Here is a 25,872-nt window from a genome sequence, read left to right on the forward strand (position 1 = left end):
CTCCCCGATTTCGATTTCATAGCGCATTCGGGACAGGGCCTAGGTCGCGCAGGAAAAGCCTTTTACGATTTTGAGAACCTCGATGGCCATCATCTTCGCCCAGATTTCCACACAAAACATCCCACTGGCTCCAAAACAGTTCCACAACCAGCGTGCTGGGATCTTCGGCAATGCACGTCTTGCGAAGAGCTAATCTTCATCTCAGACCTCAGTCCGGCACTTGCTGGAGCGGACTCTAGCTTTGAAAATCGCCATCGACCCTAATGCACTCCGCCCAATTTGTCATGCATCCATCGTCGAGTGTTGTTGCGGGTGAATCATCGCCACGGTTCCTCCTCCCTCACGTGGCTTCCCGCCTTATCCAAGCACCCGGGTCGGTAGCGTGGTGAATGGAGCGTCGCCCATGTGCTTTGGTAGCTGCTGATCTCAATGAGACCAATATCCCAACGTGGTCCGTGGGAGATTTTGACTTGTAAATTCCAGTCAACTGCACTATTGGGAGTATTGAACCCGTTACAAAGTCAATATCGAACACGTCCCCTCTCACCTCACCTCATATTGCTGCGTACGGACGAGGAACCGTAGGTAAACACCGAAGAAGGGGGAGGGGTGAAACTTAATAAAAGCAGGTAGAGCAACGCAAACTGCCCCTCCTGACGACGGATGGAAGTCAACGTTCCCCATCCAACAGGGTAGCCAAGAGATAGCGAAGATCGATCTGTTGTTGACAACAAGCATCCCCTGCCCCCAGTTTGCAACATCATCCCATGTTTTCTCCTCGCAAACAGGTTGGACCCTGATACCTGGACCCAGTCCAAGCAAGAAATCGCATCGTCCAACGCATCGACTGATCAGATGTTCGGCGCACGAATTGCTGCTTTGGTGGGACGTTGTCTTGTTGATACGAAGTTCCTGTGCTCCCAGAAGGTACTGATAGCGATCGGCAGCTGAGCAGCCTAGATATCTCACATTCCCGAACAAGCATGGCAACACCCGCAGAAAGCTTTTGGTGTTTTTTTCTCTCAGGTTCTACTACCAAAGCAGACAGGTAGGTAGGTAGGTACCTCAACGTTGCCGATGGAGCACTAGTGGGAATATCAAAAACCATGACGTCCTTTCCATCGTACACATTCCTTTTCCTCTGTCTTCCTAACTCTGGCCAGTCCCAAGGCCTATCCCATCGTATCCCTCCCATGAAAAAGGAAGTTACAAGATATGGTACATAAATATCGGCTGCTGGCACTGGAAACAAGGAAACAGGTTATTATGGCAAAAAAAAAAAGAAAGAAAAGGAAAGGAAAAAGACGGAGAAGTAATAAGACCCAAAGTCTCGTCAACTTTCTCACTCCCACTCCTCTCATCGAGGAATTAAGTACCAGAAAATTAAAGACGCAAAGAAAAGAACCCAGAACATGTCGTAAGACAAACCCCCTTCCATGCCCAAATGCCCACGCTAGCCAGCCATCCTAATCCAGGCAAAAACGAACCACCCACAAAGAGCCGAAAACCCCAATCCCAATATTCTTTTATCTACACCCCAATGTAAAAAAACCGAACCAATGTCTACTCCTTCCCAGAAGAAGCCGCATCCATCAATGCAGCTGCCTCAGAGCCGCGATGATGCTCATCCAGCATCTCCCTAGCTGTCGACGTGGCAGCTGCTTCGTTAGCCACCGCCAGCGCTTGCTGGTCCTGATCATGCTCTTGACAATTATGTTGTTCACTGTTCTCCCTGGTCTTTTTTTCATCTTCATCTTCTTGATTGAAATCCACAAACATGCTGTCGTCGCCATCACCTTCGTTGGCACCCACGCCAATCCCGATCGGGTCATTATCCCGACTCATTGGCGCTACTGCGGGCCGGTCGGCAGCTCGATGATGGTCGCTGTTGCGGTCGCTGGCCCAGACATCGTGGCCAAACAATTCCTCGGCCCGACGACGGCCTTCCTCGGTGCGCGAGAGGATCTCCAATACACGTGCCTTTCCTGCGGGCGTAGACAGGGCAGCGCTGAGTTTTTCGTCAATGTCATCGAAAGCGCCGCGGAGAAGTCGTTCCTCGAGCTCATGCATCAGGTCGCCAGAAGAGACAAGCTGCGGGCCTGCATGGTCATCATGAGGGTTGAACGAGGAGGGGTGGGTCGTAGTGGAGTCGGGACGGAGGAGAGACGAGGAAGAGCCTGGCTCGGGCCGAGCTCCCCCGCCGAGTTGCTGGTTGTGGGACGAAGCTGATGACTCGCCTGATTTATTAGCGGGGCTAGATTGAGATATCTGCGAGATACTGGAGCTTCCCGCTTGGGCAGATGGGTTGTGCGTGAAATAAGGATGCTGACCATAGCTGGAGCTTCCCAGCATTGACATCGAACTTGAGCTCCCAGACTGATTAGCCTCGTTCTCAGCATGCATGAGTGCTTTGCGCTTGAGACTGCTTGCTTTGCCCCTCACACTCTCGGGGAGTTCGTCAATGTCAGTCACGCCATATTGGGCAAGCATCTTCTGCAGCTTCGTCGGCCGCGGCTTGCGAGTGCTCTTCGATACCTCCAGAATTGGCGGCGGCTCGGGAGCGACGGGGCTCCACTTGTGCAGCTCTTGCCGGAAGAAGTTGGTTTCGTACGCCAACAAGATCTCAGCACCTTCAATCTTCCGAAGATAGAATCTCTGGGTGTCAACCTCGGATGGTGTCGTCACAAGTGGGTTGCAATACCGAGCAATATGATGGCGGAAGGCGGAGGCGTTTTCGATGATTTTGTTCAAGACTTCCTCTTCCTCAGGCCGGAATGGCAGGGTCGGGATTTCGTCCCGCCAAGCCATAAGATCTTCCAGCTTAGGGCGAGCGGCATCACGGGGAATCTTGACGCGCCAGTCGCAAATTGGGCAGGTGTATTTGTCGTCCTCCTTGACCTTGCCGCGGGCAATCTTGAGACACTTGCCATGATACCATTCATGGCAGAGTTCACATTCAATCATCATACCTGCCTCTGTCCGACGACAGATGCAGAACACTTCACGGAATTTGTCCTCGAAGCGTCCCTTCTCTCCATCTGGGCTCGGCTCCCTGGATGCAGGCTCCGCTGGAACACGCGGCTTGTCGTGTTCGATGTCGAAGCAGTCAAGGTTTCGGTCGAGGACGTAGTCCATATGGCTCTTGAGGATGTGAAGCGGGGCATTAGTCTTGCCAAAGAGCTTCTTCCCTTTGCGCATCCAATCTTCATGCCTTTTTTGCTCCTTCTCGAGTTCATGGGTACCCGCAGGTTTGGCTTGCAGCTCTTCGATTTTTTTCATCACCTCAACAACTTCAGAGTATCTTGGCCTCTTTCGGTAGTCAGGGTCTTGGCAGCGCTGGTTCAGGTCCATGACCTGGCGATGAGCCTCGCGTTGTTTGTGAAGAATCTGATCCACGCGTTCCATGATTTCTGGTGACACAGGCCAGTTATTGCTCCGCACCTGATCCGCAAGGGCTTGGAGCTGGGGATAATGGATCGACTCGGCATTGATGATCTCCTGAACCTTCTTGTCCCACATGTAACCAGCATTATATTGCTCGCCATAGAATGCAAGGTGGTCGTTGTATGGGGGAATATTAAGTCGACGACCCTCTTCGATAAGCTCTCTTACCTCCTGGAGGGTCATAAAGGTGCCTCTCCTGCTGCTGGCCTTTTCGTTCCACTGAAGTTGATCAAGGAGATGTGAAAGCTTCTCTACTTCAGGAATGTCGACGTTGAAACTCTGGCCCTCTTCCAGCAGCTTTTCGACGGCAGGGATGGAATGCGATGGGCGGTGTTCAAGGAGCTGCCGAGCCACCTCACGAAAGGTCTTGATAGCTTCAGCACGTTCCCGAAGCTGTCCGATCTCTGTTGTATCAAACCCGAGCAATTCGGCCTCATGAAGAAGACGGTCGATGTTGGCAAGGTTGCGCATCTCCCGCTCTTTTTGATCTTGCACTGCACTGCCAACAGACTTCCGAGCCCCAGATTGCCAAGCCTTCTCGTTCTTGCGGCGGTTTTGCTGCTTGCGTACGGTATAAAATGATGCCTCCTCGACCCAATGGTTGCAGCGTTCAACGAAAGACCTGAGAACAGGCAAGGATGGAAGCTCCCAAGGGATCTTCTCGCCCTCGCTGAGGAGATTGCGCAGTGCCTTCAGCGACGGGGTCGCCTCTTCATCCAAGAGTTTTTCATACTTCTCCTCCCAGGTCTCGGGAACGCGAGCCTTGTCGGACACCTTCTTTGTCATCATGTGGATGGCTTCATTAGATTTGCGGTAGTAGAGTGCGTGTTCCTTGCCAAGGTACCGATCCGACTCTTGTAAATCGCAGCACGGATGGTTGCCAGCGTGGAGGAGACAAAGCACCTTGCCGGTCTTGAGACAGATAAATCTGGAGAGGTAGGTGAAGGCCTTACAGTAAAAGCACCCATACTCCTCCTCTGGAACATCAGCATCATCGACTCTGAATGTCATCGGACATTCATCATTGCCCTCTCCGTTGAAGACACAACGGTGGTGCTGGGCTGGATGTTTCGCATCGAGATGCTTGGCGATAAAATCGTGCTTAGCGATAAAATCCTCCCGTTGATCAAGCTCTCGTTTGTGAATCCTTTCCAGCGCAGGCGCAAGCCACTTAGCGGTTTGGATGCTGAGCCCGCCGCTAGTGATCCCCTCGGCTGCAGTCCACAGGAGCTCGTCGTGAGAGAAGCAAGGCTGGCGCCGGAACAGCTGCAGCCTCTCGACACCTGCCAAGCCATATGGCTCCCAGTCCGCAGGGGCGAAATTGACCGCCTCGTTGAAATTGAATCCGTGGTTAAAGCCGGCATGATAGGCTTGAGGGAAAGTGATCACGAATTGACCAGCTCGTTGGTCAAGAGCATAGACACGGACACCAGCCTTTTTGAGCTGTTCGGGAGTGAGTAGGGTAACGAGCTGGAAGAGAAGGTCTGGCTGCGTCTCGAAGAGCTCGGGGACCGCCTCACGCATGGCCTTTTCGAACTTCTCTGCATCGTCTCCGGGGATTCCATACCACGTCTTGGTGGCGCCAAAATGCTGGTAATTAGCCGAGTAGGAGTAGTGGTCCTCGTTGTGCCAGCAAAAGGTCGAAAAGATCATGCCGACGTAAACCCAGGGAACGGTCATCCCAGAGATATCGGACTTGATATGCCGGAACAGACTGTCAGGGTGCAGCGGGAGCAGGTTCAGGTTCCATGGATCGGTAGAGTAAGGGTTATCTGGGAATTTCTCGATGGTAGGAAATCCAGAGCCGTGGGTAGTGCAGTGGATGTCGGCACCATATTCCACTTCCACAGTCTCCTCCAGATCGGCAACGAGGCGCCAAAATTCCTGCTCAACATCGTCCTCCGTAACCGGACGAGGCTCTCCAGTAACGGGATCGACAAGGGCTTTCTTCTCAAAGTAGCTTTGCTTGAACTCGTTGGCTTTGTCCTGGAATTGCTTCAGTGAGTACAGGCCACCCTCCTCGAAGCCAAACTGACCATCGCCAACCAGGCAGCGGGGGCAGTTCCACTCGGTTTCTGGCTTCACCCGAATCGGAGGGTCGAGACATGTGCCATGATAGCCGTGGTCACAAGATTCGCAAATGAGGATTAGAGAGCCTTCTTCAGCACCCTTGCCGCACTGCTCGCATCGCTCTCCGGGCGCTACTGTTTCATCTCTGGGAACTCGGGGCACCGGTGTGCGGAACAGAGACATGTGGGACCCAGCAACAGTAGGAACGGTGTCTGTAGTTGGGTTGTTAATAAACAGTCAAATGCGCATACAGCTGGGATAAAGGAGAACCTACCCTTCTTGAGTCTCTTGCTCCTCCTACTTCCGTTTTCGCCCTCGTCCTTGTCGCCCGAATCCCTCTTCGACGAATCCTGACTGTCGCAGCTCAGCTGGCGCTTAACACCAGATGTGCCTTGCGGCTTCGAAGCTGAAATACTCTTATCTTCGGAAGACGAAGGGCCAGTGGGGCGATTGATGGCCGTGAAACCAGATGTGCTATTCGAAGTAGAAGGGGCATCCGTCATAATGACATCCCGGTCCTTGTCCTTTGCGTTGACATCTGTATCCGGAGCCTGCTTGCCAGACGAGTCGGCACTCGATGAGGACTGCGCGCTAGCTCGCTTAATTGGGGTTGGCACGGGGCTGGGAGTCAAAGGTCCACCATACTCCAATTCAAGTTGTTGATGGACGCCAGGCTTAGCCATCCGAAGATACTCCTCATACGGACAAAGCCACTTCTGGTAAGAATTTTTCAGAGAGGTTGACAAGGAAGACATGATCTTGCCGCTGTAACCAAGATCGCGACCAATTTCAGCCCACTTTTTGAGTTTACAAACCTTCTCAAAGCCACCACGTGCCTCAACGGCCTTTTTCAGCCGATAGAGGTCGAGGGGCTTCTTGTCAACATAGGGCCAACGTGTGAGATTAGTCCCCTGCTGCTTGTGAAACTTGGCTAAGGCATCGAGGTACGAAAGGTTCGCACGGGTACCTAACACAAGAGCGTCAGTTTCAGTGCTCTTGCAAAATGGTTGGTGTGGACACACGATGGGGGAACTTACTGCCCTCTACAGAGTTCAATTCCTGTTTGCGAGTTCGAAAATGGAATCTCTGTAATTGTCATCGTTAGTGACTGTTACACAACCATGTAACCCACACGATTTAGCTGGCGAGCGGAGCCAGCGCAGAGCTTTCAGATATTCGTGAAGGAAACAATGGCGATCCGGAAGGCGCGACGAGCAAGATAGACATCGCTTGAATCTGCTCACCTCTGTATCGATTGCAAAAGGGGGATTCCATGAGTCTGGGGGGATGATTTTGCAGAGGCCGTATTGACGAGCCTCCGGAGCGATCTTCTTGATATACTCGAAAGGCTCTTTCCACTCCTCCTCAGTCGGTCGGTACGTTGGAGCCTCTTGCAGGCCATGTGGGCGATTCTTCTTTGCTGGGGGTTCGGGGCATGCATTGGGGCCACCACGCCGTTCAACCGTATTAAGGTCAAGCGGAGGGCTTCGAAGCGAGCTAAGGGGAGGCTGTGGTTTGGACGGCTGCGACCCATTTGGGTTGGCTTGCGAATTCTTCTTTGCGCCGCCTGTGAGGGCGGCCGGAGGGGCTAGGTTAGAAGATCCCCTCATGATTGCACAGGTCGTCGAACCCCCTCCCGGCTTGATTTGGTGAGTTGAAAAGCGGAAGGGGTTGCGATATCAGCTGTCGGAATGCGCACTTTCAGGACGCAAAATCTGTGATCAACTTGGAACTGCGAACCGTGATGTGCTTGGGTGAAGTTCGCGTGGAGGGGGATTGGCGATACAAGGGGTATTCAGTCAGAGACCTGCTGGTTGCATGGCAAGACAACTCGGTTTCTGCAGATTAGGAGAGGAGCGAGCCGTTAGCTGTCGGGCTTGAAAAAAAATGATATAGCAGCAGGCTCGGTCTGGGAAAGGGATTCGGGCTCGTGGATGCAACAGACGAGACGAAGGGCAGGTGGTACTCCCAGCAGAGCGTGTCGTGGAAATGACGCGTGCTTTTCAAGGCTAATGAAGCAGGAGAGACGCATACCATAAGACCGAAGTTCGCTCTGCCACGGGCGTAGGGATGATGAGGTTGATAGCTGCACAAAATGAGGCATGCAGATGCTGGCACAGGCGTAGTCAATCGCGCATCAACGAAGACATGGCCATATACCAGATATCAGTCAAACAGGAAGGGAAGTGGTAGAAGTGGAGGAGTGTGTGTAGACAAAATCTGAAGAGACTTGAAGATGGAAGAGAGGGCCGAGAGCACAAGGAAAGAGAATGACAGATGGGCCAGGGTGCGCAGAATACAACAGGGTGTGAGACTGAGTGGATGAACGGTGGACAGTGGGTGGAGGGTCATGGGAGTGCCGGAGACAGCAGGAAGGCGGCATTACGGCAGTGGTCGGGACGACCTGCTGCGGAAGACCTCCAGGCTGGGGAGGCGCAAACCCACGCGCTCGCAGCAGAGACATGGAGCCAAGCGACAGGGCCACCAGCGAGTGGGTCACAACTCCAGGAGCGCACTTGACGTTTGGACATCGGAATAAAAGTGGGTCCATGCAGTCTGGGCAGCCTGGGGATCATGCATGGTGCACAAGACATCACAACACCATAACCGACTTCCAGCCTTGGGCTGGTTTGTCTACTCTGGACCATGAGTGCCTTATCTGGTCAGGTCATGTGCCTGGACAAACTGCATCGGGATTGTTTTGGAGCCTCCTAGACGCACCGACATTTTGGAACACGTTATCAATGACGATTAAGGCAAAACTCAACCAATACGTCGCGCTTCTCAACTATGTGAGGGAACCGCAACAGGTCCGAGTGCCTGTTTTGAATGGAATTGTTATGGACTCTGTTGATGGCAGCTGGAACATGGTCCGAATTGAGGGTAAGTTTTTCTGCCTCTCATCTTCCATTGGACAGCCTCAGAAAATTCTCTAATGCAGGCACGTATGTACACAGGTTCCTCAACCCTTTGTCATCTGCAAGCTTTTGGAACATCTTGTCTACTACCGCCAAATTCCTATATTTTCCAGTGGATCGGCTAGTAAGCTGATTGTTGCATGACGTTTTTTCGCATGTACCCATAAAGAGCCATGAACTTGGGGCTCTATATGAACCAAAATAAGTCATGGTCTTGCCCCAGAGAGAAGCGGTGCAGTTGTCATTGAGAGCCAGATCTGATATTGGCTGGGGAGATAGCTGGGCAGCCAATCAAACACGACACGACGTTGGAAAAGTATGGGGAGCCGGGCTTGCGGACCCAGCTGATGAGTGGGGTCCTGGCTGCGCAACCAGAAAAATCAGCTTTTATTGATCCGCAGTTTCCGGGAAGCATGTGCCGTATTTGTAACTTCACTTGGTTAATATGGAATTGCTTGAGGTCCTCAATATGCCATAACTTATGACATACTTGTCTATGATCAACTACTGGTGTATGGCGATTGTTATGTACTTGCAGATCTGTTGACACATACAAACTGCTGGCAGTTAAACTCAGGACAACGCAAAAAGAACCAGAATATGTGTGTGAGACTGTGGTCCATTGAACTCAACGCCATGCCCTAATGAACGCCGTCACCTGAAACACTGCCAATGCCATTTCACCTCAAAGAGGTCCATCTTGACGAGAATACAAGACTCTGGCCCATAGCAATCCTCTCTCATTCATCCTCTTCAGAAAACGATTGCTTTGTTTTCTTTCTCCCACCTCCTCTCTGCTTCCGCTTGAGCAGCTTCTCCACCTCTTCCTTTCCCCTAACCCTCAGAGTCAGTTCCTTCATCATGTCACCCCACAGCACCTTGCCATTACACTTGGGACACCGCCCGCGGATTGGAATAATGCAACCGCTGCCAGTCTCGCCCGAGGATTCGATGAGATGTCGGCTCCAACACGTCAGGTGCCCGACCGCGTCGCATCCGGGATTGCTGCACACAGCTTGCAGGGCTCCTCCCTTTGCTCCAGACGCTCCCTCCCCTTTTCCCTTGTCCTTCTTGCCTTCTTCCGAAGGGACCAGGTCCTCGTGACAGACGACACATTTGCCCTGACGCTCAAATTCAAAGATTTCTTGACCCTTTGCCACGTAATCTCTAATTGGTTCGTAATCCAAAGGTAATGTATGGATGCCGGGCATCTCCGTCACCGTCTTCAAGACATCAACATCATCTTCCTCGCGAGCCTCTGTGCCTTGCCCAATTTTCGAAACTTTTTCGAGAAGCGACCGATTCCTAAAGCTAGTAGCCACCTCGAAGTCCGGACGAAGCGGCCCGGTTGCGTTCTGGCACGCTTTCAGCCATGCACGATACACCTCGCGATTGAAGATATGCAGGCGCAGTGGCCATCGAACAAAGCTCGGTACTCGTAGCAATAGATGAAGATTTGCCAGCACTGAGGCCAAGCTGCGCGGCGGTCGGCGTGGCTGGCCATTGGATTTACGTTGAGTGGAAATTGAAATGCGGGATTCTGACGGGATGTGTACTGAGACATGAGGGTTCGTGAGAGCCCACCTTTCGCGCATAGCATGTCAGTAAAATCTAACTTAATGGGTTGGAGCATGAACATACTCAAACTTAAGCGCAGCTATCGCGCTCGGAAATCCAGATACCAGGCCAATCATTTCCCATGGGCGCAGATTGTATCGCGATGTCTTGGCCGCGCCGCCTCGCACAAGCCCATTGTGTTGGCTCAATCGCCGTGGCGGGTTTGGCGTTGAGCCGATGTATAATGAGGCATGGCGAACTGTAGATCGGAGGATGTATACAGTGTAGAGTGCCGGAATCGGTTTGCATTGAATCACCATGGTGTCTGTCGTTTACATGGCCTGGGTTCTGGAGAAGCGAGAAGCTTGGTCCAGCACGTTGAAAGTCTTCTCGTTTCGAAACGGCAATTATTTTTTTCCCAATACTTGTTTCGAGTTCACCAGAATATGTTATTAATGATGCTAATGCATGTCGTATGCAAGTTTTCTTGTTCTTTCTCATGTTTACTTTGTAAGAGGGTGTGTGCCAGTTTGCTGTCTAAGCGACGAGCAAGATTCCAGGTTATGCTCCGCCGAGTGGAGCCAATATACCTGGGCTTGGCACTGCGCGCCAAGACTCAACGGCTGAAGGCGAGGTTTCAGCTTTGCTCCAGGTTGCTACGAGTATGGATATCGTTATCACATTGAACGCAAAAAGAGGAATAAGTACAAAATGCCAGAAATAGGTAACAGAAACTCGCGCTGGGTATCAGCTTGATCTATCCATACATCGAATAAATCTTTCAGGAACTACAATACCTAAACCTTATGCCACAGTCAAAGCAATCGGCGGAAGTTATCTACGCCGCGCTTCAGAGTAGTCCTTGCTTCTGAAGATCAAGGTAAACCTTCTCTGGCATGACATTTCCTTCAGCATCCTCCATTTGCACGATTGCCCCATCATCAACTTCCTTCGCTTTTCTGTCTCTCTGAATCTTTTCCCACAGTCTAAGAGCCTCTTCAATAGACGTAATATCGCGAAAGAGATAAGTCTCGGTGATGCCGAGCCTCTTAAGATTTGTGATGTGGTTGGTCTCGTTGAAGTGCTTGTCAAAGGCACGTCGGCCACGGTAGACAAAATTACCGCAGATCTCGCACGGGAACTCTTGACCTAAGCCGTGTAACCGGTAGAGCCAAAACGGGATGGGTTTGCCATCCCAGGCAAGCGGCAACTTGAGCGGGTTGTAGAGCTTTTCCTCGCCTTCTTCCTTCTCATCCTTGTCATCCTTATTTGCCGATCCTGACATCATGTTGTAGAAGTTTTCAAGTTCCTGTTGCCGTTCGCGCTCTGTCATGCCTTGCCTGCGCTCCACGTTCACCCGCGTATCGTCACGCTCAACTTTCATGGCGTTGACCAGCTTTTTGATGCGGAGCTCTCTCTCTGCAACAGCGCGCTCTCGTAACCGGTGAGCGGTCTTGGCAAGGAGGCCGTCTGGGGTATCTTCAGGAGTTTCTTCCCGTTTAGCCAGTAGTTCAACTGCCTTGATGTGCTTCCGGCCGTTCAAGTGACCCTTGTAGACATTCTCATTTTTGAACTCCTTTTCACACGCCTCGCACCAGACAGCTTCTGGCGTGCTCAAAGTTCGTGCTGAAGCATTGATCTTGGCTTTGGACTCCTTCTGCCACCCGGGCACTTCATCCTTCTCCCATGCGGTCTCGAACTCCTTCTGCCAACCGTCGAAGACTTTATCGAGATTCTCGAGGGGCCTAGTCCGACGCATAAATGACTCGAGATAATCCATCAGCTCGCCGAGATATCGGAAGTATTGATCCGTCAATTTGTCAGCGCGCTTCACACCGCCCTTGCCCGGCTGGAAATCATCGAAAACTTCGAGGTACTGCATGTACCCATGGCGCTTCACGTTCGGAAGGTTCAGAAAGAGCTCATGGCACGCGTGTAGATCGAAGAATCGGCCAAATGCTTCTTCGCCAGTGAACAGATTGTCCACAATGTATGGGTGTTGTTCGTCATTCTTTCGTGGGCGGTACCACTGCTCTGGGTTCTCGGCTTGCTCGTTTGGATACCGTGCGTGATGGTCCTTGATGCGTGACAATTGGCGGTAGAACTCTTCAAACGGATCCCCTGAACTGATTTGGAGGATCTCTTTTGACCGGAGACCGTTCTTATCCTCGTAAAGGGGCAGCAGATCTGCGGATTGGCGCTGAATCTGATCTAATAACTGGGCGACTTCGTGATCTCTATTGAGACGGTCACGAATCTATCCAATGATCAGCGTCTGTCTCAAGGAATAATTGCGTACACTCCAATATCCTTGGACTCACATTTTTGGGCTCTTCGAGCATGCGATCAGCAATGCCCTGTTCGAGGCGCTCCAGGTCCTCGTGGATAAATCTTTGATCCTCGACAATCATGATAGAAGATGCTCTGCTTGTCCACTTTAGGGGAAAATGGGGGTATCGATGATATATTGAGGTTCGAGATTGAAGTAACCCAAGAGTTGACAATAAACTTGTAGATGCGCTGGTGTTGTCAGCTGAACGAGCACCAGTCCCACTTCTCCAGAACTGCCGTGTTTCTGACGCAGGAGGACCGGCGTGCAAAACGCGTCCAAAAGTCTTGGGCCGTGCACTCACAGTAGTCCATACAGTACATTATCACTGTGAAGCGACGTCAAAACAAAGTGGGTCTGTGGGCCCAAAGCTCGTGCTCTGCAACTCTAGGCCCACTCGATTTTTGTCCTCCGATTCGCCTCATCGACTTCACTAGACCACGACGAAGTAGAGTTGCTCATCCCCAGCTTACCCCCTCCTCCAGGCCAACCAAACTACACAAGTTTTTTGCCTTACTAGCATACGCACATAATACAAGATGGTCGAAGGAGGCATTGACCGCAAAGCGGATGAGAAGATTCAATTTACGACCTCAAAAGAGGTCACAGTCCATCCGACCTTCGAGTCCATGAACTTGAAGGGTAAGCTCTCTCGATTTCTCATCGTCTTTTTTGTCTGGCTCTTACTTACTTTTTGATTTAGAGAGCCTTCTTCGTGGTATCTACGCCTATGGCTACGAGTCTCCATCCGCCATTCAGTCGCGTGCCATTGTGCAGATTTGCAAGGGCCGTGATACCATCGCCCAGGCCCAGTCTGGTACGGGTAAAACCGCGACTTTCTCGATCGCCATGCTTCAGGTCATCGATACGGCTGTGCGCGAGACCCAGGCACTTGTCCTCTCTCCCACTCGCGAACTTGCGACTCAGATTCAAAATGTCGTTATGGCCCTTGGCGACTATATGAATGTGCAGTGCCACGCCTGCATTGGTGGCACCAATGTCGGGGAGGATATTCGGAAACTCGACTACGGCCAACATATTGTGTCTGGCACGCCAGGTCGGGTTGCTGACATGATCCGCCGTCGCCATCTCCGGACACGGCACATCAAGATGCTGGTACTCGACGAAGCCGATGAGCTGCTAAATCAGGGGTTCCGAGAGCAGATTTATGATGTCTATCGCTATTTGCCGCCGGCGACTCAAGTTGTGGTCGTCTCGGCTACTTTGCCGTACGACGTGCTCGAGATGACGACCAAGTTCATGACGGATCCCGTCCGCATTCTCGTCAAGCGTGATGAGTTGACCCTCGAAGGTCTGAAGCAATACTTCATCGCTGTCGAGAAGGAAGAATGGAAGTTCGATACTCTCTGTGATCTTTACGACACTCTGACTATCACACAAGCTGTCATCTTTTGCAACACTCGCCGGAAGGTTGATTGGCTGACGGAGAAAATGCGCGAGGCCAATTTTACGGTCAGCAGTATGCATGGTGACATGCCGCAAAAGGAGCGCGACGCTATTATGCAGGATTTCAGACAAGGCAATAGCCGAGTGCTGATTTCGACTGACGTTTGGGCCCGTGGTATCGATGTGCAGCAGGTTAGCTTGGTCATCAACTACGACCTGCCAAGCAACCGTGAAAACTATATCCACCGTATCGGCCGTTCCGGCAGATTCGGTCGCAAGGGCGTTGCTATTAATTTTGTGACAAGCGAGGACGTCCGGATTCTCCGAGATATCGAACGTAAGCGTTCAGTCTCAGTGCATTTTACTGTGAACCCAGCTAATTATTTCCAGTATACTACTCTACTCAGATCGATGAAATGCCCATGAATGTTGCGGACCTCATTTCTTAAGCGGTTTCGGTCAGTGGGCCTTATTCAAGTTCACAATTAGCTTAGGCAAGGGATGCCTGCAAATCCAGGAGCGGCTGTTGTCAGGTTCAGCCGTGAACATGTGGGAGGAAAGGGGGCCTCTTCTTCGGAGGTACTGTTCCCTCTTTTCAAGTCTATCTACTTAGACGCAGTTTGCTAATGGATTTAATAGGCCTTGCTGAGATTGTCACTCAGAATGTATGCGCTACGTTATGAATAAGCTGGTGATGAGAGTACTGAATGCCTTAAAGCATTTAATGGCATTTCTGGAAATGAAAACAATGATATATGTTTTTTCGTAAGCAGGTTGTGGCGTTGTGATAATTACAACTGGTTTGCTGTTGATTATTATCTGTCCATTTCCCCAGAATAACAATGTGTTGAAGCAGTACGTCCTCTCAAGCTCAGGATTATCATCTTCAGCGATATCGAGATTTTGCGAAGTCACGTGCCAATTTTCCTCGCTCCTCATATGCAGGTTTGTCGCTTGATCTCCTATCGCGTTTTCAGCCAGCATAAACCGTCCAACCACCCGTGAGTACACAAATTTGGTGTTGTGGTCGCTCTTATGGTCCAGAAACCCTGACAATGCCTTCCCTACTTCTTTGTTCGCCACCCTTGACGGCCAGAGCCAATTGTTGGAGGAGCTTCATTGCCACCAATATTTTGGCGCCAGTTTCCTTCAACTTGGGCTTCGATATCGTCGCTGAAGCCTGTGCTACTTCCACGACGCCATTCAATAGCTCGTGTTAGTCTTGCAAGCATCCCCCCAGTTGCCCATTGTTACCTAGAAGCTGACTCTGCCACATGTTTCTGGTACGAGGGCGAGAGAGAAGATACAAGAGTTTCTGGTGATTTTGGAAGTGATGGGGGTCGATTCGTTGGTTTTTGTGGAGAAGAATGGGGGACGGGTGGGAAAGGAGGAAAAGGAGCTAGAATGACTCCCCGTCCTCGGGGAAAGAGTCTTGCTGCGAGCGCTCTCAGGGTTACACAGATGCACAAGCAATAGCTGTGTTGATCTCGAGTGTTGTCAAGAGTGAAATGCCCACGTTGTCATCGGTGAAGTCGGCACGCTTCGGCTGTTGGACGAGGTTCCAAAGGTGGACGCAAGATATAAGGCAGCCCGTCCGTTTCCCCAGGATAGCACAGTTCATGTGGATAAGGCCATATGAAAACCCCCAGACATACCCGAAGCCTAGTATCAGGACAGCATATAAGCCCAATTACTGCCTTGTCTTTACCTTCAATTTGAGAATCACGGGCAATGGCAGCAAATAGAGCAGCATATCTATTGCGATATGCAAAGCCGTATGAGCCAACCAACACCCATTGGTCGGCATGAAGCTTTGCTTCCTGAAGTCAAGAGCATCTCAAGCTGTCAAACAGCTTTAAAGGGGTTAACAGGCTGTCACTACCGTCGCTAGTGTCCAGGCACCATTGGTGGCAACAACAATTATAAGAATACCATAAAGGGCGTGGCAAGCATGCTGACAGCGTAGGATGCGTAAGTATAGTAGGCAAATGGAGATGTTGGTAAAGAGAAGTGAGAGCATATACCATAAAATGGTGTACCAGCCCATCTATTAGAAGCGGCTAGTCAGGTCTTGAAAGGGTTATGAGAGAGGTTCCCTTTACCTTGGTAAATGGAACAAACAGTCAGGTTGACATCAAAGAATTGCTTCCCAAGGCCATACACAACTTCTTTATGACCAGTCAGTATGTCTTTTACCTCATATCACCCTTCTCAACACTGTGCGTATTCACGTCGAATCATCCCAGCACATTTGCCCCTGAAAACCCTAACGCAACCAGTATGCACCAGTCTTCCAAACCCAGGATGTTTCAGAGAAGCTGTCCTCTAGTGTAGAAGCGCAGAATCACGAAGACGGCTGCGGTAACCCATGTGATGGCGGTGCAGGCAGTGATGCTAACTTGGAGTGATTCTGTGGGATTAGAAATGAGAGCATGTGTTGCAGGAGTTGTCAACAACATTTCGAAGGTTCAGCGGTTATCAACCCCTGAGTCATAAAGTACAGGCTTTCTGGAAAGATGTGGAAGGCTGAGGTCCAGCATCGTCAGATTGAAGTGATATTAGAGAAGATTGGAGTCTCTCTGAAGTCAATAACCCATTCTCTGCTCAAACAGCACCATCGATATCCGCCGCTATGTCAACCGTGGAGGGTAAAGTCAACTTCAAGTGGATGGAAGGACTCTTAAGCAACCATTTCAGAGTGACAAGGAAATATCTCTGCGATTTACCATCAGAATCATGAATTTTGAGCCTGGGCTGGCTTTGAGATAACTGCGCGTTCCATATCGTTCAAGATCTGGCATGCTGAAGATCGGGGAAGATCGAGGCTGTGTCGTTTCAATTCGGGGTCCTAACGGCTAAGCTGCCCAGGCATTATCCTGATCTTGCATCTCATGCGAATACCATGCAAGCGATATGGCAATTCTACGGAATAAACTGCATAAAGTCTTGCATCTTGGTCAAACAAGCACAACCAGAGCAGTAAACAAGTGAGGTGATAGTCGATAGCGCAGATGCATGGTGCCAGACATAGGAACAATCTGGAACATTGGCAGACAAATGACAAACCTACTTCAATCGGAGCTATTTACCAATATGTTTCAAGATACTCAACATACTAACTGCTGAAGCCACTCATTAACTAGACATTGATGAGGTAATCGACATGAGTGTGATATGTGATTAAGAAGAAAGGGAGTGTTGACAGATACATCACATCCAAGGCGACCAATGGTATGGCTTTATTGAGAATAGAGCTGCAACAGCTATATCGGTCTTGACTTTTCAATGGAATTCCACAACTATATCCAAGTTTAATCTTTTGTTAAGCTCTTTCGGCAGGCCGGCAAGCACAATGCAAACTATGTCAGTCAAGGTATCCCGGTCAGCCCAACATCCTCCTTCATCTCCTATTATCAGTTTCTTCTTTCCATATCCAAAGAGTTAACTATTGTTTTCACGCAAGGAAAGGCAGCAATGAAAGCGCTGAAAGCAAGTTTTTCTTGTACATTGAAAAGCTACGTCAGAAAATGAGGCCCTTCAAGGAGAGAAAATCCAACGAGGAAGAAAGAAAACCAACCAACAGATATGGGGCTAGTGATCCAGCACTGAAGTATTAGCAGGTAAACAGGTGGTCATCGTGACCTTGTTTACTACACTCTCACCTAAACATACTTGCCACGTTGAGCTGCATTATTTGCAAGAGTCAAAAGGCTCAAATCACTGCTTTTAGGTTGAGTTGATCTCATTCAGCTCGTTAGATCATGAAACTTAACAGGGGAAACTCTCTCCAAAGCTGAAAGGCTCCTTGACCCTGTCCTGGAGAGGGATGCTACCGGAGATTTTTGTCTTCTCCCTCGGCACCCCGAAGCAATTCCGAACTGTCTCCGGAAAATATATGCTTGTTGTGGCAGCAAGTTAGTGGCAGTTTTGCGTTGTGAATCCAAAGGAGACATGTGATAGGGCTAGCATGCATTGAGCTGCAGAGCCCCTTGTTATTGGCGCCAGTAGATTGTCCGCCGGGAGTGATTGACGGCAGTGAGAACACTAGACAGAAAAAAAGTTATGTTGCATCACGTGAACGGCTCACGGCGACTTCCTTATCATGGGCTCCATCATGGACGGTGTTAGGTTTTGTTAGCTTCGAAGGATTCCCGAACCTATGCGCAAGGGGCCGGCAGCTCTCCACCAAGGCCACCAATGGATATGCTGGATCTAGAAAATGAATGGGTGAGAACGAGGAGACACCACGGCGTGGACTGTGGACACCTCCACACATGGTGTTATAGCAAGAACTTCCCCCGCAGCTTTCAACCATGGGGAGAGCTACTGTCGGTCAGAACTTCGGAAGAAAGCCTGGATGTTTCTGCTGGCTTCCCCTGGGCCCTGCAAAGATTAACGGTTTTATCCCATGTTTTGACCTCCGCTTGCCCGTCTTGAAAGAATGAACCTCGGGACAAGATGAAAGTATACTCCTTAGAGTGCGGTAGATTATTGTCAGCATGCCAAGTGAAGAGTTAAGCCGCTTTGAGATCAAAGGCCTATCTCCATGTCACCCTTGTAGACAAAATCTGGGCACAATTCTTGCTTGCAGAGCTGTCAATGCGCATACTCCATGGGAAGAAGTTAAGACAGGAAGTTAGGCTGCTGTGCTGGTGTTTGTGAAATGCGAAACGTCCTCAACCACCTTTTCTACAGTTTTTCGACTGCCTGTAACCCTTCCAGACCTTACAAGAATATACGAGGCTAGGGACAAGATGCCGCTATTCGAAGTCTCTGTGTGCAATCAGACCATGTAGAAGAGGGGCCAACCTCGATCGGCAGTTGATAAGTTAGCGTGGGGAACAGTTTGACTTGGCAAGGATAAGGCTGACTATCACTTGGTTTCTTGGCAGGAATCAAGCATCTGCCAAGCCGGCCTGGCAAGCCACGCCGCAGTCTTGGCGGGCTTGGTGCAAGCCAGTACGAGGCTCTTCAAAGCCAAGAACAAGGATCCCTGTCTCCCCGGAACTCCGCGACTCTGTTGGTCACCAACGTGACGCCTGCATCACACTCTCTCCATCCTAACCATCCTCCTCATCCCACAGCAACATGTCTGCAGAGTCTACCTAGGCAGGGATTCTGGAGATTGGGCCCCGCTGACAGGTTGGAGACGCCCTTGTTGTCCGAGGTCACACCACCGATACCAGCATCAAAGTTCAAATGTTTGCAGCTGAGCCGGCAAGCAGCGGCGCCAACACTAACACCACTTCAGTTGCGCAGCATGGCCAGGTCTCGGAACCATTGGCCGCCTGCAGAGCGCGGAGGGCAAATGGTGAAACTATAAAGGGCAAGGCATCCATCCGCCTATTTGGCAGATAACAAGATGCTGGGCGAACGGTTCGCTCTGCATCAGTACCTGGTCTCTCCTAGCAAGACTCGCTTCTCAATATCAATCTTGTACACATCTCGTATCAAACACCACTGTTCTGTGGCTTTCATTGCCTAGGCCTCAGCTGCGCTGTTTCTCCCTTCCCGGTACCTTGATCCCTTCCTGGACTGTAAATACCTGTCCAACTGAGCCCTTGGAGTCTCGGAGAAAATAGAGCAGCCCGTGTCGGACAGCCACCCGAGACAAAACCACAGCCATGGATTTAACCAAGCAACACTCTGAACCTCTAGCCAAGGGTGTATGGGCGACGGCACGCCAGTCATGGAACGACCTATTCCACTGGAGACAGCGTGTCGTCGTGACCAATGCCGACGGAGAGACGACCACCCAGTTGGTGGCCCCGCCACCACTGCGCAACCCGATCAGTCTTCTGGCCCAGCTCTCACCCCGTGACTGGCTCTTCTTCATTGTTGGGTTCTGTGCCTGGACAGCCGATGCTTTCGACTTTCACGCCTTATCGATTCAGCAGGTCAAACTGGCAAAGTACTATGGCAGGACGAAGACGGAGATCTCCACAGCTATCACCCTGACTCTTTTGTTGAGATCTGTTGGCGCCGCTATGTTCGGCCTGGCTGGAGACAGATGGGGTCGGAAGTGGCCTATGGTGTTCAACATGATTGTCCTTGGTGTTCTGCAGATTGCCACAATCTATAGCAAAACATTTTCCCGGTTCCTGGCTGTGAGGGCCCTATTTGGGCTGTTTATGGGTGGAGTGTAAGGCGTCTTTGCCAATCAAGGTTCCCGGTGCATGCTGACAGGTTTTCAGATACGGCAATGCAGTCGCCATGTCCCTCGAAAATTGCCCTAAGGATGCTCGCGGTCTCATGTCAGGCATTCTTCAGCAAGGGTACTCTGTGGGTTATGTTTGTGCTGCCTCGGCAAACCTCGGTGTGGGTGGTGGGGATGAGAGCTGGACGACTGTGTTTTGGATCGCAGCTGGTATTTCAATCGGCGTTGGCATTATCCGATGCTTCTTCCCCGAGTCTAAGCAGTTCCTTGAGGCCCGCAAAGCCGGGAAGACTGCCGTTCCGGCCTCCGCTTTTTGGAGGGAAACCAAGCAAATGCTTGCCCAAGAGTGGAAGCTCTGTCTGTATAGTATTTTCCTTTTGACATGGTTCAACTGTAAGCCTCGCTGTAATACGGGCCAATGATGTCCACTATGCTAACACTGCCTCTAGTCTACAGCCATACTTCCCAGGACAGTTACACGACTTTCATGTTGACCCAGAAGGAGCTTGACAACTCTAAGGCCAGCCGCGCCAGTATCATCATGAAGGTTGGTGCCTGTGTTGGTGGGTCTATTCTCGGCTACATCTCCCAGTGGCTCGGTCGCCGCCGTACGATCATATTGGCAGCTCTGATGAGCGGCTTGCTGATCCCAGCCTGGATTCTTCCTGAAGGCTGGGGCCCTCTCTCTGCGACCGGCTTCCTTCTCCAGTTTTTCGTCCAGGGTGCTTGGGGCGTCATCCCCATCCACCTGAACGAGCTTTCTCCTCCTGCCTTCCGTTCATCCTTCCCTGGCATCACCTATCAACTTGGCAACATGATCTCTTCGCCTTCGGCTCAGATTGTCAACGCCATCGCCGAAAGCCACTCAGTCACTAGCCGTTCGGGGAAGAAGGTTGATGCCTACGGTCCTACAATGGGAATCGCAACGGCGATCATTGCCACTGGCATTATGATTACCACTGCATTTGGGCCTGAGAAGCACAGTCGTGAGTTTGAGAAGGCATTGCCAGCCGGCATGAACATCTTACACCAGGAGCAGCAGGAGAGAAAGCCGGCAGACTTGGAAATGGGAGCCCTTGATGATGTCAAGGGCGATGCAGGAGCAGAAGGGGTTCATGTTAGTCATTCAGAAGAGAAATGATGGAAGGAAAAAATGGTTAAACAGGCTACGAGTTATGAATGTATCATTACTCTCTGGGTAGATGCGATCAAAGTCGTAGGAGGTTGTGGGCAAGGGTATTGCTTTAGAAGTAGTTGTAGAATAAACTAACCATCACTCATGTGAAATGGCGTACCTGTAACTTTTAAAAACATCATGATTTCTCAAGATGAACATTGCTTGAACATCAGGTTACGACATCAATTATTTTGCAGCTTTCCAGGTTTCTTTGGCTTTGAACAGGCCTACTCCCAATCCACGACTTAATGGTTAGAACTTAATGAGTACCTTGGTAGTGATGGTGGTGTCCTCAAAGCTATCAATGGGTTTTTGAAAGCAAATTTATGGGATGCAAGTTGCTGCATTGGCTTCTTTGATGTCTAATGAGTAATGGATGCACAACCTTCTGGAATATAGTACCTTGATTGCTCTGGGTCAAGCGGAACACCAATGACTTCATTATTAAGCTCTGTTGTGGATGAAATACTGTACTTCTAGCAAACATGTATCTATTGGACTAATAGAGCCTGAACTGCTCTATCATATGAGCACACCTATCTAATGCGTTTAAATATCTATATTGTTGCTGTGGACAGTTATGTTTCTATGTCTTTATTGCTGCTCTCTCAACCCTTTTTTGTATCAGCGGTTTTATTGTCTGGTGAAAAATGGATAAAGTAAGTGTCAGCAAACGAATCGAGCCCAGGGAGTAATCCTGAAGTCACAGATTCGTTGGCAGTATCATCCTCAAGCTGTCGATGGTGGCGGCAAAAGGAGGTTAGGATAGTCGCATTGTACGTCAAATCCAAATAGTAGCGCTGGTTAATCTCTTGGCTTGTCATACCCTCGCAGGGTGCCGTGGACGATGCGTCCAATTACATTCCCTGTTGAATAACGATGTTGCGAACAGCAGAGTCCACTGAAGAGGAACGTCTCTTACAAGAAAAGGGGATCCCTGTGTCATCAGGAAACAAGAGCATGTTTCAATCTCTTGCCGTCCGTGAACTGCTGATCATTGGGGATGCGAGATTATCAGTAATCCTGTCTTTCAGGTCGCTTCTCCAGGCCCAGGATCATCTTGTGGTGAGCAGAACGCTCTCAAAATTGACTTAATTATGCTTGGTGTAATAGCTTGCTCACCCCTCCTGTGACATTTTCTCACATGTCTCTGCGCAGATGTTCAACCGCTTTCCCCTGGTTTCAGGATAGCGGAACTTAGGCACCCAAACCCGACACTGCATTGGTAATAGGCCTAATAGTTGAACCATGATGGGTTCTGTTTCCTGTATGGGCATGCCAGATAGCTTGAATGGACTACACTTTCTGTTTGAGTTTCCATTGGTGGCATTGGCATGGTGATCATGCAAGTAAAGATTGAAAAATGGAACCTGTTGGTTTGCTCAAGCGTGCGGAAGTTATCTGAAAGCTTCGAACCAGACGGTTTCGCGAAGGATGGTGAGCCTACATGTATTGAAGAACATCAGGGTGATAGGGTATTTGGTTGGAGTATGCATGAAGAAAAAGTAGGACGAAGACACCTTTGTACGGAGACCGCCGGGGAAGGGGTGCGGAAATGGGCTTTCATCCAGGCAAAGGATGGACTTCATCTTAGCAAAGGATAATTGAAGCTCTTGGGGTTAGCTTAGGTTAGCTGTCGGTCAAGAATATGTAGATCGAAAGAATCTCCCTGATTGATTTTCTTCGCCAGAAATCTCCCTTCGGCTTAACATCCAACGCTAACAAAAAGAGAAGTGACAGCGTAATTACCCATGGAAGCGGTCTAATTACGGCAGTCCAGCAACACCAAGCAGAAAGTTTTCAGCTCAGTATTTCTACCGCACATAGGCGACATCGAATGCCTAGGGAGTATTACTGGTGTGGAAGGCAAGGCATTCCTTGGGGGCCTTGGCCAAGAACGTTTGAGATGCAAGAGAATGGGAAGTATTGCAAGGGGGACGGATTTGGTCCGTGTATATGAGAGGAGATAAGAAACCTGCATCACACATGCATGGTACGGAAGTGCTGGGTGAGTTGTGTGCGTAGCCATCACTGGGCAATTTTCCTCCAGGCCCAGAATCCCAAAGACGTGGGAGGACGGTAAAGGTGGTTCGAAAACACTCCATGTTGTGTTTTCGAAAAAAATTTCATCCGATACTCAGTTGTTCTCGTTAAATTCGCCATGATGCAGGAGAACGGCTGATGCCGGCCCAAGCTATGTCAATCATAGCCATGCGAACAGATGGCTGCCTAATAAAATAAGATAAACCTGTTTGGACGCCAACACTCGGTCATATCTTGAGCACATTGCAATATCACAGATGCGGTCTCCGATCATGAGATCCAAAGAACAACCGTGTTTCCCTCCTGAGCTGTAAACAGTCTGGAGTCGACAGTGTATCTTCAAAGTACGGACATATGAGGGCTGTCATATTGATCTGAGCAAAAAGCGGTCATTTCACAAAGAAATAAATGCAAGTGTTCCACAGAGTGTGGCTAGATGCAGGGTCAGGTTGCCTTAAGGATTGATACCATTGAAGTTGAAAGAGGTGGAGACTAAATTTCAGAACGTCCAAAACTGGTCAAGGCGGGTGGGGGAGCCATCTTTTGGCCCACCTCGTCGGACCGTCTCACAGATCGTTCTTTTTGCTTGGGCTGCCAACACCCTGCGACAGCTAGGCATTCCTACTGACCAGTTCACCTCTGCCATAATATGATCTCGAGAAATTCATAGCTCATACATACCGTACAAGCAATTTTTACTGAATGGTTTGCGCTGCTTTGCCGCGCAAGAAACTGCGCTCGAGATTTTGAATATGTCAAACCGATGGCTTGGCACTACGAACATCGCTTGATTGGTCAATTTGGTAGCGACCGGATTCTGGTCCCTTACGTTGAGGGCAGGTACGTACCTTCCCCTCCCCATTTAGGGAAGTCCTCACAAATAGCCAAGGAAGCGAGAGGCGCACGGATCACATTTCCAGGTTGGAGGTCTTCGCGTTTGGAGCCCCACATCATCGTTCGCGCGGCTCGCGCAACGCAACGCAAGCAAAAGCAGCTTGCTTCTGAACCATATATTCCTACCGCCACCATCTGCATTGGAGCAACCGTCCGTTTCTTCAAGCTCACAGCGCGGGAGGTCACGCGCTGAATCAAGGATTATGGCGACAAACGAAGGCCCAAAACTACTTTGGAATCCGGAAAATGTCCGCGATGTCGCCGATGCACTAGGCATCACGCTGTCTGAGGAGCCGCTGCGGCTGCTTGCCCAAGATGTCGAGTACCGCATCGGCCAGGTCATTGTCGAATCTTTGCGCTTCATGCGTGCAGCCAATCGCACTACTCTGACGGTCCAGGATGTGTCGCTGGCGCTCAGAGTTCTTGACGTTGAGCCTCTCTACGGCTACGAGTCCACACGTCCTCTCCGGTATGGCGAAGCCAGCCTCGGTCCAGGCCAGCCGCTCTTCTACATCGATGATGAGGAGGTCGACTTCGAGAAGGTCATCAATGCACCGTTGCCTAAGGTCCCTCGTGACATGACATTTACTGGTGTGTTGTGAAATATGCTGTCGATTGCTGTGTGACGACTTTGCTGACTGTTATGTTTAGCCCATTGGCTCGCCGTCGAGGGTGTTCAACCATCGATTCCGCAGAATCCAACCACTGCCGAAACATCATCCAAAGACCTTCTGCCCAAGGGTCCTGGTGCCAATCCTGCCTTGGCTGCCCTCGCCGGCAACGACAATGTCTCCTTCCGACCTTCTGTCAAGCACGTCATCAGCAAGGAACTGATTCTATACTTTGACAAGATTCAAGCCGCCATACTAGATGACGACCCGGACGAGGAAAAGATGAGACTTCGCCAAGCAGCTCTAGAGTCTGTTCGATCGGATCCTGGGTTGCATCAGCTCTTACCGTATTTTGTCAATTTCATCACCAATCAAGTGACACACCACCTGGACGATTTATTTATTTTGCGTCAGATGATGGAGCTCGCCGAAGCCGTTGTTCAGAACCCTACACTCTTCATCGATCCATATGCGAGTGCGCTCGCAGCCCCAGTGCTTACCTGCCTGATGTCGCGCAAGCTGGGCAAAAATCCCAGCAGCAACGACGAGGGCGCCCTTGGCGCTGGCAACAGCATTGACTCCACGCTTCGAGAGCAGTATTCGCTTCGCGAGCTGGCCGCAAGCCTACTGTCAATGATTGCGCGCAAGTACGGCGCGAGCAATGCGTTACTACGGCCAAAGCTGACGCGGACCTGTCTGAAGCACTTCTTGGATCCCACTCGCCCTCCTGCAGTCCTCTTTGGTGCTATCAGCGGCGTGGCTGCTTCGGGCGGACCTGAGGCCGTACGCGTTCTGGTTCTGCCCAACTTGAAGACATTCGACTCCGCCGTGCTGCAGCCGTTGCGCGAGAAGGCCGGTCCCGTGGCCGAACTCGAGTATGAGATGCTCGTGGGCGGGATCGTGAAGGCAGTACAGAGCATTGTTGGAGATCAGGCTGCCCTGGGAGCGCTCACCAATGGTATCAATGGGGCAGATTTAACCAGGGAAGGGGAGCAGGTCATTGAATTTCTCGGACCAATCGTTGGCCAGCGTATTGCGCAGCTCAGAAATCATACTCTGAACAGGTCAATTTTGGAGGTTCGGCACTTGGAGTAGCAGCACTCTTTCTATGTTCCGCTTTTACGGAGGTTGGCCGGTCGGGCGTATGGCGTATCAAGTGGAAAGTGTCACTTCATTTTGGGGGTCGGTGGCAAATATCCCAGTGCTCAAACACATATCGGATGCAAGATGGGATACCTATGCAGTTATGGCGTTCAGGTTACGGT

At 50.5% G+C, this 25,872-nt stretch overlaps 6 protein-coding genes across 6 annotated transcripts; 3 read left to right on the top strand and 3 right to left on the bottom strand.

The window, feature by feature from the left end:
• Nucleotides 1-1,563: 1,563 nt before the first annotated feature.
• On the bottom strand, nucleotides 1,564-7,124 carry CTHT_0027590 (histone demethylase (H3-trimethyl-K4 specific)-like protein; the record flags this gene model as incomplete). Its single annotated transcript, XM_006693153.1, has 4 exons — nucleotides 1,564-5,726; nucleotides 5,789-6,481; nucleotides 6,552-6,600; nucleotides 6,759-7,124. 4 exons carry the CDS (start codon nucleotides 7,122-7,124, stop codon nucleotides 1,564-1,566), a joined length of 5,271 nt encoding a protein of 1,756 aa, XP_006693216.1.
• A 2,048-nt stretch (nucleotides 7,125-9,172) lies between these two features.
• CTHT_0027600 (uncharacterized protein) lies at nucleotides 9,173-10,309 on the bottom strand (the record flags this gene model as incomplete). The annotated part of the gene is made up of 2 exons (XM_006693154.1): nucleotides 9,173-10,016; nucleotides 10,074-10,309. The coding sequence occupies 2 exons, from the start codon at nucleotides 10,307-10,309 to the stop codon at nucleotides 9,173-9,175; spliced, it is 1,080 nt and encodes a 359-aa protein (XP_006693217.1).
• Nucleotides 10,310-10,839: 530 nt separating this feature from the next.
• On the bottom strand, nucleotides 10,840-12,400 carry CTHT_0027610 (RNA splicing factor PRP9-like protein; the record flags this gene model as incomplete). The annotated part of the gene is made up of 2 exons (XM_006693155.1): nucleotides 10,840-12,246; nucleotides 12,311-12,400. 2 exons carry the CDS (start codon nucleotides 12,398-12,400, stop codon nucleotides 10,840-10,842), a joined length of 1,497 nt encoding a protein of 498 aa, XP_006693218.1.
• Nucleotides 12,401-12,857: 457 nt separating this feature from the next.
• CTHT_0027620 (ATP-dependent RNA helicase-like protein) lies at nucleotides 12,858-14,174 on the top strand (the record flags this gene model as incomplete). Its single annotated transcript, XM_006693156.1, has 3 exons — nucleotides 12,858-12,960; nucleotides 13,022-14,062; nucleotides 14,116-14,174. 3 exons carry the CDS (start codon nucleotides 12,858-12,860, stop codon nucleotides 14,172-14,174), a joined length of 1,203 nt encoding a protein of 400 aa, XP_006693219.1.
• Nucleotides 14,175-19,349: 5,175 nt separating this feature from the next.
• On the top strand, nucleotides 19,350-21,023 carry CTHT_0027630 (putative carboxylic acid protein; the record flags this gene model as incomplete). The annotated part of the gene is made up of 3 exons (XM_006693157.1): nucleotides 19,350-19,867; nucleotides 19,920-20,275; nucleotides 20,332-21,023. 3 exons carry the CDS (start codon nucleotides 19,350-19,352, stop codon nucleotides 21,021-21,023), a joined length of 1,566 nt encoding a protein of 521 aa, XP_006693220.1.
• Nucleotides 21,024-24,199: 3,176 nt separating this feature from the next.
• CTHT_0027640 (transcription initiation factor TFIID-like protein) lies at nucleotides 24,200-25,702 on the top strand (the record flags this gene model as incomplete). Its single annotated transcript, XM_006693158.1, has 2 exons — nucleotides 24,200-24,587; nucleotides 24,648-25,702. 2 exons carry the CDS (start codon nucleotides 24,200-24,202, stop codon nucleotides 25,700-25,702), a joined length of 1,443 nt encoding a protein of 480 aa, XP_006693221.1.
• Nucleotides 25,703-25,872: the final 170 nt, after the last annotated feature.

The sequence above is a fragment of the Thermochaetoides thermophila genome, assembly GCF_000221225.1.
Source record: "Thermochaetoides thermophila DSM 1495 unplaced genomic scaffold scf7180000011816, whole genome shotgun sequence".
NCBI lineage: Eukaryota > Fungi > Ascomycota > Sordariomycetes > Sordariales > Chaetomiaceae > Thermochaetoides > Thermochaetoides thermophila.